The sequence below is a fragment of the Coregonus clupeaformis genome, unplaced genomic scaffold (assembly GCF_020615455.1).
Source record: "Coregonus clupeaformis isolate EN_2021a unplaced genomic scaffold, ASM2061545v1 scaf0101, whole genome shotgun sequence".
Lineage (NCBI taxonomy): Eukaryota > Metazoa > Chordata > Actinopteri > Salmoniformes > Salmonidae > Coregonus > Coregonus clupeaformis.
The window spans coordinates 116172-127177 of record NW_025533556.1 but is presented as its reverse complement, the minus strand read 5'-3'; the positions used below and the strand labels follow the sequence as shown (position 1 = coordinate 127177).

Sequence of the window (11006 nt, the reverse complement as noted above, 5' to 3'; positions counted from 1 at the left end):
TTCTTTGTCATATTCATATTTAGTAATATGTGAATTATCTTCAGTTAAAGAGAGGAATTTAGCCACCAATGTGGCCTGATTATGAATTATTTGATTTTGTCAGACCTTTGAATCAAGTTTGTTTCCTGCACTTTTGTAAAAAAAAATATATTTTAAAGTGTTGTGTTGTGCTGTGATCAGTAGTCGTTTTTCATTCAGATGTGATCTTTGTGTTAATAACTTGATCAATCTCTCTGAATTGTTCTTTTAAAACAAGAAATCACAACCATGACAAAATACTAATAAAGACTAATACATTGAGTTTTATTAAATCAATCTTCAACCTCCACCCACAGCAATGTCCATTAAAAACGAACAAAAAAATGTCCTTCATTTTTCTTTTTACATTTATACAGATCCTGTGTATAGTTGTTTGGGAAATAATAGAATCCATCTTGACATGGTTAGATGACATGCTGTTTTAACATGGAGAAAGCATTAGAAATGTGTACAAAACAAATATGCGTAAGGAAATAATATATGCTTGCCATAAATTATCAAAATACAGTATTGCAACAGTCCCAGAAGTAAAAACTGAAATGAATACTCCCCATCCTCTTTTGATAGGCATCAGTGTCTTGGAGTATAAGGATAATGCTTTGCCAAAATGGACATAAATTCAATCGAGGCTAAAAGAAATATTACCATGGCACACAAACAGAATGCATAGAAACTAGCTAGTTGATTTGTCCACTGATTAGAGCTTTCCTTTTTTAATGCTGATGCACAGAGATAATTCAGATGGGCACTGTACAATAACTACTTACAAAATGGTATTTTATATAAAAAGGGAAATGAAATTAAACAGTGGTTTCTTTAGTCAATATTCATGTAGTCGGCAGCTCCTTAGAAATACCTTCAGACTTTCAAGTCTTGCATTTACAAATTACTACAGCGCATACTGAATAAAATGATTCAGAGGTAATGCCATCGTTGTGATACAGACGAGACCATTTGAAGAAAAAACATCAGCTTCACGCACAACCAACCAATAGCAGCTAGTGAAGACAGTGAGTGAGAATGAGAACAAAAACCCAACAGGGTTTAATCAAAGCACCATTTAAAGGAAAAGACAGGGAAACACTGAGCTGGATGAGACAGCGTTGGTTTAGCACCAGAGTAGCAGTGCACTGTGCTGGGCTTCGCAGAGCAGTGGGCCAGAAGCTGTTCATAATCAGAACTGCTCCAGGAGCTGTCGGAGGTAGGGCACCTTGGAGAGCTGTCTGTTGACCCGGGACAGCTTGTAGAGCACAGGACAGTCTAGAGACACACACGGAACCTGCCGCTCCGCACTGCCGCTGCAGTTCCTACACATCTGGACCAAAGGAAAACAGGAGCTTGGTTAATGGCGTATCTACAGAACTTTACCAACCAGTTTGAGTGACCTATCCCTGTAATATTACATGATGACAGTGCTAAAAATAAAATTCTAAGCTTAGCTCTATCTACTCTAAATATATTTGTAGGAAACTCAAATGAAGAAAGTGCTTGGAGACTATTCAGCATGATCTCTAACATATCAGCAGCCTGTGGTAGCTTCCCAATGATGTCCTGCCCCTCGACTTCTAACCTTTAGCAGCTGGTCTTGCTGGCTCTCCCACAGCCGCATGTCCTGGTTGAGAGTGACGGCCACTCGTTGGGGCTCGGCCCGGCAGCTGACACACACCCCTAGCTGGGTGAGCTCGTCACACACAGGACAGTGCAGCGTGGTGAAGTACTGGGAGATGGTCCCCTTCCTCCCCACCTCCCCTCTGGCCACTGTGGAGCATGATGCCTTCTGGACCTGAACACAGAGGACATATTTAGAGCCATGGGCTGGATTATAATAGAAAAGTGGTCATCAAATCACATAAATGTAGTTTTTAATCATCAAGACTGTCATTCACTATTTGACAGGGCAGACACTTTTATCCTCTAAGAGCTATGCCCCCTTGTCCTTTAAGCAGGCTAACAAGACAACAGTATGAAATGTGCATGTCCTATACACAACTCACCACTAGATGGCATCGTCGGCATCTCAAAAAGGCAGTGCCTCTAACAATGACTTGGGCACAATGAGATTGGATGAGTCTCATTCGATTCCTGACATGTAGCCCTTTTTTCTTTTATTCTCTGTCTGCACTACAGTCTGGACAAAGCTTTCAAAATCATTATCGCTGCTTCAGTGGTCTGTGCGTGTCAACAAACATCAAATGTCATAGATCAATCGTTTAATGAATCCCTGTAACTAACTATTGGAGCAGATGGTCCACCCCTTCAGCTGCACCCCTCTTTCATAGCCTCACCCTGGGGATCTCCTGGTACCAGCTGAGCACGTCCACGCCGATGAGCTGGAAGATGCGCTGCAGCGGGGGCAGGATCTGCTTGGTGATGTAATAGGTGGCGTTGAGGCGCAGGCCTGGGTCCTGCAGCACATCCAGGGGCCGCCGCACCAGCTGGATGAGGGGCACGCCGGGCGTTCCGTACACGATCACGTAGGGCACCCGCTCGCCCACCCGCGGCTCCAGGCGCCGGTCATAGGCCATCATACGCCTGGGGGGGTCAGAGTGAGAGGACATGGGGGTGTCAGGACACAGTAAAGGAATGGCTGGTTCCTGCTTATCTAGCACCCCAAATATGTGCAGTTATATCCATATGCGTGGTGTAGGACCACACATACAGTATTCAGATTTTAAATGATCACATATTTGTATAATTTTCTTCAAAAGGGAAAATATCTGAATTAAACATGATGCATTTGATTCCTTGTTTTTGTACTGCTGCAAGATTAATGACTATAATAAATTGTCATAGTTAATCTTTATGAATCACACTGAATATTCCCCCCTTTAACCATCTGAAATCGGATTTTTCCACCCATTAGAGCTGGGTTGCTAAGCAACTGTCTCAGGTACAGTACACTGAGCTAGGCCGGTTGTAGTGCAGGCAGACAATGGGCATTCTGGGAAATCAGTAAGTGGCTTCACAAAGAAAAAGCAGGCAGATGAGAGGGAGGGAGGTCTCTCTCTCACACACGTCGGCCCACATCCACTGGCTACTCCACAGAAACAAAATAGCTTTCTCAAAGAAACATTGACATTCAGACACTGCCATATTGTCCACACACATGAACACACATGCCCACACAAGATTTCTCAAAGATGCTACTGTTACAGTGTCATATCATCAACACACACTATGACCACCCTCCCCTCAAGCGGTGTGTTGTTGGTGTACCTGGTGAGCTCCAGAGCAGGGACACAGGCCCCGGGACGGTAGGAGTTCATGCCCCTGTACTCCTTAGCGAAGGTCAGGTCCTGCATGCTGGCCTTGGCCTCCAGCACCTTCCCACACTGACGCAGCACAAACTGTTTCACCTGGCTGATGTCCCGCGTCTCAAACAGCAGCTTGATGGAACGTTCCAAAATCTAGGGAGACGGGGGAGGTCACACACACCAGTCTATATTCTATACATCGACCAGGCTGACTGTGCTAGTATAGAACATGTTCAGGCAAGGACTTTCTCCGATTCCTATCTGTGTAGTAGTCTGAGCACAGGCTACTAATATAAATCTGGCGTGACTGAATGGTGTAGACAGAGCAAGAGAGCAGGCAGAAATTGTAAAATGTTGCCGTTACCTTGGAAACAGCAGGGCATCCGTCTCGGCGCACTGTTTCGATCCCCTTGGCATCGAACACGGGGTCCTTCTGGTCCAAGCTCTCATACATGTAGCCCACGTAGCGCTTCTTTGTCTGGAGCATGCACGGCAGGTACACCTGGGATCACACACACACAAAGGATTCAACTAATGGTTCTGTAATTAATGCACAGACAGACGGACTCAAACAAATACCACATACACACAAATGTCAACTCAACCTAATTCACACTGAGTAGTAGAACATGTGGGCTGTTGATTGAATAAAACACACTGTAAATAGACTCACTTCTAGTCTAGACACTTCATACTGAACAGAGACTGTACCTTCTCAAACTTCAGCTTGATAGGTTTAGGGTTGGTAGCAGTCACTGCCTCGGCGATTTCGTTGCCGATCTTGAAGGCCTGCTCTTTAGTTGCTCCCTTTAGCAGGACAAACATACTAAAAGAGACAAGCAGAGAGTAAGAAAATAGTCACAGAAAACCATAGGATTCAATATCTAATGATTCATTCTCTAAAGCTCATCCCTTACCTGTCTGTGTCACCGTACACAACGTGGGCTCCCCATTTCTTGGTGTCGTTGACCAGCTTGATGGCTCTCTCCAGGGTCTCCCTGGCCTTGTGGACAATACTGTCACCAACCTATATAGACACCATACAGGGACAGATTGCTGAAAGCTTTTTCTTCATGGTTAAGGTTAATACAAACCCAGCTAACAAGTGATGGGGGGGGGGAATAGAAACTGTATCATGTTGACTTTAGTAACAGTGATTTTGATTGATTGATTACGTATACACTCAGAGGCCAGTTTATTAGGTACATCACCCCGTTCACAAAAATGGTTTGCACCTACAGACAGTGAGTCACGCTGCAGGGGCTTGCTATATAAAGCAGGCAGACAGGCATCGAGGCATTCAGTTACTGTTCGATTGAACATTAAAATGGGCAAAATTAGTGAGCTAAGTGTCTTTGAGCGTGGTATGGTGGTATGGTGGTATGATCATCGGTGTCAGGCGCGTCAGTTCCAGTATCTCAGAAACGTCCGGCCTTCTGGGCTTTTCACACACGACAGTGTCTAGGGTGTACCGAGAACGGTACGACAAACAAATAACATCCAGTCAGCGGCAGTCATGTGGGCGAAAACAGCTTGTTGATGAGAGGTCGAAGGAGAATGGCAAGACTCGTGCAAGCTAACAGGCGGGCCACAAACAGGCAAATAACAGTGCAGTACAACAGTGTTGTGCAGAACGGCGTCTTGGAACACACAACTCATAGATCCTGTCACGTTTGGGCTATTGCTGCAAACGACCACACCGGGTTCCACTCCTATCAGCTAAAAACAAAAAGAAGCGGCTCCAGTGGGGACACAATCCCCAACACTGGACAATTGAGGAGTGGAAAAACGTAGCCTGGTCCGACATATCATGGTTCCTGTTGCATCATGCTGATGGCAGAGTCAGGATTTGGCGTAAGCATCATGAGTCCATGGCTCCATCCTGCCTGGTGTCAACAGTACAGGCTGGTGGCGGTGTTGTAATGGTGTGGGGAATGTTTTCCTGGCACATGTTAGGTCCCTTGATACCAATTGAGCTACGTTTCTATGCCACGAAGAATTCAGGCTGTTCTGGAGCCAAGGGGGGGGGGTACTAGGTGGGTGTACCTAATAAACTGTGTATATTGTCCTTTTCAGGAGGAAATTATTTTCACAGCTCATACGTTACAAACACAAATCACATAGAATCACAACAGCAGACAAACAGTTAACAGGCAGACGTAAAGATTTTGGTGAGTGTGACAGACCGACAGTGTGTGTGTGTGTGAACCCCAGGCCCTCACCTCTACGCTGGGCATGCGTCCAGAGTAGTTGGCGGCGGCATAGCCGAAGGTGACGTTGGCGATGAGCTTGAGTCCCAGCTGCCTGGCGTCCAGCAGCCTCATCAAGGCCTTGTCCTGCTTGTAGGTCTTCATGGAACGCTTTACCATGAACCGCGTGTTCAGGATCTCCTCCAACATGCTGGGCAGGACCCCCTTCCTCACCGTGGGCTGGACGGAGAGGACACAGACACACAGTTAGTCTTAGAAGATCCATGATAGTTTGTTGCTTGTTCTATCAAAGTCCGCCCATTTCAGGAAAAAAAGTTAATGCTAATCACATAACGGTATCAGAGGACTAGTTGTACCTTGACAAAGGCGATGCCGTTGGGAGAGACGGTGATGTCATTGCGGAGTTGGTAAAGGAGCTCAGGGGGGACCCTCAGGGAGGTGCAGCCAAACTTAAACTCATCAGGCCTGAAACATCAACTCACAGTGGTTGGTCTCTGTACCTTGACTCACATCTCAACCTATCAGAATGATAAGAACATGTGTGTAGTGTACGCATGCGTGGTGTCTCTCTCTCTCTATCCAGGCGTTGTCCCTTACGTTCCCATGCTCTCCACGTGGCCCAGGCAGGTAGAGTAGCAGTAGTTGTAGGCGATGACGATGGAGGGGTAGAGCGACTGGAAGTCCAGCACCACCACAGAGTTGCTGTAGAAGCGCGACTCAGGCTCCATGACCAGCGGGATGCACTGCGGCGCCCTCTGCTGGGCTCTCTGTTGCATGCTGGGCGTAACGGGGATGTAGTTCATGGGCTTGGCCACACGCAGCATCATGGACTCCACACGGTACTACAGGTAGAAGAGAGAGGACAGGGAGAGAGGGCAGAGTACAGTGAGATATCTAATAATAATAATAATAATAATATGCCATTTAGCAGACGCTTTTATCCAAAGCGACTTACAGTCATGCGTGCATACATTTTTGTGTATGGGTGGTCCCGGGGATCGAACCCACTACCTTGGCGTTACAAGCGCCGTGCTCTACCAGCTGAGCTACAGAGGACCACGTATCTCATCTGACTTTCTCATTAGACTGATCCCTGACAACTCCTCTCCATCTGGTTTAGCTCAGTCTTTATATAATGTTTCCTTGTTCCCCTTGATCATCTTTCCTCTAATTTGTGGTATGTAGTACTTGTTCTGACCATCCACTGGACAATCACCAATTCCTAGATCCCAGTAACAGACAGACACCTTCTAGTCTTTCACAGTGGGAGGCTGACAAACTCTTCCTGAACTCCAAAGCTAACTAAAATAAAACAGTCAAGAAATGGGTTCAGTTTTAGTAATTATTATTTTCATTTTATCTAATGGGGTTTTCAAGCTTTTGGGGGGATTTCAAGCTAACTGAATCTGGCGGGTAAATGCGGCCAGGAGATGGCCATTTTTCAAATAGGCCTAGTTTGTGCATCACTATCACTAGCTAACTAACGGGGAGGGAATCAGCTAGGTAGCCAACTTGATTCTTCTTACGTGTACAGTGATATACTATCTAAATTTAATCACTCTTGTCGCAGAGAATTTTCCAGAACAGCACTTTTAGTGTATTCAAGTAAAATAAAAACGCTTGTAATTTTCACTTAAAAATGTCAGACTTGATTTGCCCTAACGAAAAATGGATCAACCCCTACAAACATGTCCATTAATTATAATTGACATTTCTTGTTGCTGCAGGATTATTTTCCTGCTGTGAAAATGCTCAAATTAAGATAGATCTGTACTACTAAAGTTAAAAAGCATTGGATTGGTGTAAACATGGGCAAGAGAGTTTCCTTTCACCATATTTCTTTGCACCAGTCTCTGTGCTATTCCTTTTAAATCCAAGTCACATTGAGATTGGCTTTACAATTTAAACCTAACCTAAACTATGACCTGACCCGGTAATCAACCTATGTATTACTGCCACCAGTTGCAGGAAGTGACATCCCCAAAAACACAAACTATACAACACAAATGGCTCCTAGCCTCCCACGCTTGCTTTCTGTCCCTAACACTAAAACGAAATAATATAAAAACTAAATTAAATATTTTGATACAACTAAAACTAAATAAAAACTAGCAAATCAGGTCTGAAAACAAATTGAACGTAAACTGAATTTGAAATTTAAAAAATGAAAAAACGAATAGAAAAACAACTATAATAACCACGAAGCACCATGTTGTACCTGTGGCTAAACATTACATCAACACAGTGCCAATTCAATTCACATCTCAGCCAATAACGTTCCAACGTGTGGTGGGTCCTGACCTGGGATCCCCTGGTGAGCACGTGATAGAACTGGATCCCAAACACCCTGGCCAGCTCGCTGGTCCTGCCGATGATGTCATGCTGCTGGAGCAGCTGCATGGTGCCGCCCACCCGGCTAACATAGTGGTCCACCATCTTCCACCTGGCAGGCACACAACACAGTCTGGGTCAACTTCATACAGGAAATCAAAGGTACTGCAGATGTAAAGACCCGTTTTATCATCTTGTCTCGGTTTCAACTGAATTGGTTTGCAAAACAAATAAAGAGTTCATCACAAAAAAATTGTGACGATAGTAATAATGTGAGCACATTGAAAAGAGAGAGCAGCCAGGTAAGTGGGTGTGAGTGTATCCAGTAGGAGGATGGTGTGGTGCCCACCTGTACAGGTCAGTGTTGTGGTCGAACCAGTCCGACAGGGTGCGGGGGCTGTACAGGGGGAAGCGCTGGTGCAGGACGTGGAAGACCACATTCTCAAAACTGTAGTTGTTCAACGTCACCTGGAAAAAAAACAATGAAATACACACTTACAAATGACCTAAGAAACAAACATGAGAAGACTCATAACCAAAGTATCTGGTGTTTATATTCATAAAATAAAAGGGGGAAAAAAGCTAATTTATTATTGATTCTAAGTGATTAACAATCTCTTCAGCAGCAGCAGCTACCTCGGTCTTCATAATTCTCCACAGGTTGATGACAATGCGTCCGGTGATGTGTATCTCTGTCATGGTGTCTGCTCCGTACTCGTCTCTCTCTGCTGTGAAATGGTTCTCTTTGGCGTCACCTGAGGACAACAGACAGATGTTATTACACCCATGGAGGAGCAGTCAGACCACATTCTCCTTTGACCTGGATAGAATGGCTGGCTATAGAGCAGCAGAATGTCAGGGAGAAACCTGCTTGAGGTTTCTGTATGAGCGCCAATATATTGGAATACACTGAGTGGAGCATAAATTCACTCACACACATGCACAGTATTTTAATCGAATCAGTTTTTCAAACAAAGCACCCCACGCTACGAAACACGATAATCCACCTATAATGACTTTACCTAAATCACAGAGAAATATCTACACTCAATAAACAAGCTCTCAAACTGTGGATTAGCTACATGCCACGGCTTCCTTTAGGAGAGGAAGAGTTTATTTTATTCTCTCATCAGACACGTTTCTTAGGAGCTAAAAGGTGTGAGTGAGCAGTGTTGTGGCAGCAAAGAGAGCCAGGGTCACTGTCACCCTACCACATATGTAACTACTATGTAATATGTAACTATAAACAAAACAAATATCAAGCTGTGTAATTAACAAGTGTCACTGTTTCCTTTAGGAGAGGAAGTTCATATTCTTCCATCAATCAGACCATTTTTATTGGTGATAAAGCAGTGTTGTTGCAGCAGAGGGGGCAAGGGTCAGTGCAACCCTACCTGGCACCCGGGAAAGCTGCTGGCACAGGTCCACACTGAGTGCTGATGCCCGCTGGAGGAGGTAGCCCCAGGAACGCATCTGGACCTCGTAGCCCACCAGGATGTCTGGGTCAAACCTGCCATGACAGAAAAGGGACTTACATGACAGGAGAAAAAGCCACATTATAAATGTTTAACACTGGCCAAAATAATATAGAAAAGAGTAGTAGACTACATAGAAAAGTGAACAAATATGAATACACAAATATATATATATATATATATAACACACACACACACACACACACACACATACAGTGGGGGAAAAAAGTATTTAGTCAGCCACCAATTGTGCAAGTTCTCCCACTTAAAAAGATGAGAGAGGCCTGTAATTTTCATCATAGGTACACGTCAACTATGACAGACAAAATTAGAATTTTTTCTCTCCAGAAAATCACATTGTAGGATTTTTTATGAATTTATTTGCAAATTATGGTGGAAAATAAGTATTTGTTCAATAACAAATGTTTCTCAATACTTTGTTATATACCCTTTGTTGGCAATGACACAGGTCAAACGTTTTCTGTAAGTCTTCACAAGGTTTTCACACACTGTTGCTGGTATTTCGGCCCATTCCTCCATGCAGATCTCCTCTAGAACAGTGATGTTTTGGGGCTGTCGCTGGGCAACACAGACTTTCAACTCCCTCCAAAGATTTTCTATGGGGTTGAGATCTGGAGACTGGCTAGGCCACTCCAGGGCCTTGAAATGCTTCTTACGAAGCCACTCCTTTGTTGCCCAGGCGGTGTGTTTGGGATCATTGTCATGCTGAAAGACCCAGCCACGTTTCATCTTCAATGCCCTTGCTGATGGAAGGAGGTTTTCACTCAAAATCTCACGATACATGGCCCCATTCATTCTTTCCTTTACATGGATCAGTCGTCCTGGTCCCTTTGCAGAAAAACAGCCCCAAAGCATGATGTTTCCACCCCCATGCTTCACAGTAGGTATGGTGTTCTTTGGATGCAACTCAGCCTTCTTTGTCCTCCAAACGAACGAGTTGAGTTTTTACCAAAAAGTTATATTTTGGTTTCATCTGACCATATGACATTCTCGCAATCCTCTTCTGGATCATCCAAATGCACTCTAGCAAACTTCAGACGGGCCTGGACATGTACTGGCTTAAGCAGGGGGACACGTCTGGCACTGCAGGATTTGAGTCCCTGGCGGCGTAGTGTGTTACTGATGGTAGGCTTTGTTACTTTGGTCCCAGCTCTCTGCAGGTCATTCACTAGGTCCCCCTGTGTGGTTCTAGGATTTTTGCTCACCGTTCTTGTGATCATTTTGACCCCACAGGGTGAGATCTTGCGTGGAGCCCCAGATCGAGGGAGATTATCAGTGGTCTTGTATGTCTTCCATTTCCTAATAATTGCTCCCACAGTTGATTTCTTCAAACCAAGCTGCTTACCTATTGCAGATTCAGTCTTCCCAGCCTGGTGCAGGTCTACAATTTTGTTTCTGGTGTCCTTTGACAGCTCTTTGGTCTTGGCCATAGTGGAGTTTGGAGTGTGACTGTTTGAGGTTGTGGACAGGTGTCTTTTATACTGATAACAAGTTCAAACAGGCGCCATTAATACAGGTAACGAGTGGAGGACAGAGGAGCCACTTAAAGAAGAAGTTACAGGTCTGTGAGAGCCAGAAATCTTGCTTGTTTGTAGGTGACCAAATACTTATTTTCCACCATAATTTGCAAATAAATTCATTAAAAATCCTACAATGTGATTTTCTGGATTTTTTTT

At 44.5% G+C, this 11006-nt stretch overlaps 1 protein-coding gene across 1 annotated transcript in view; it reads right to left on the bottom strand.

The window, feature by feature from the left end:
• Positions 1–279: 279 nt before the first annotated feature.
• The window catches only part of LOC121552896 (DNA polymerase zeta catalytic subunit), an 81536-nt gene continuing 70809 nt past the window's right edge, over positions 280–11006 (bottom strand). Inside the window, 14 exon segments of the mRNA XM_045213345.1 lie at positions 280–1354; positions 1610–1822; positions 2325–2571; positions 3256–3446; positions 3658–3795; positions 4005–4119; positions 4211–4320; positions 5516–5722; positions 5860–5968; positions 6101–6345; positions 7805–7946; positions 8184–8302; positions 8471–8589; positions 9229–9344. Coding sequence (XP_045069280.1) covers positions 1214–1354; positions 1610–1822; positions 2325–2571; positions 3256–3446; positions 3658–3795; positions 4005–4119; positions 4211–4320; positions 5516–5722; positions 5860–5968; positions 6101–6345; positions 7805–7946; positions 8184–8302; positions 8471–8589; positions 9229–9344 — 2212 coding nt within the window. The 3' untranslated portion in view covers positions 280–1213.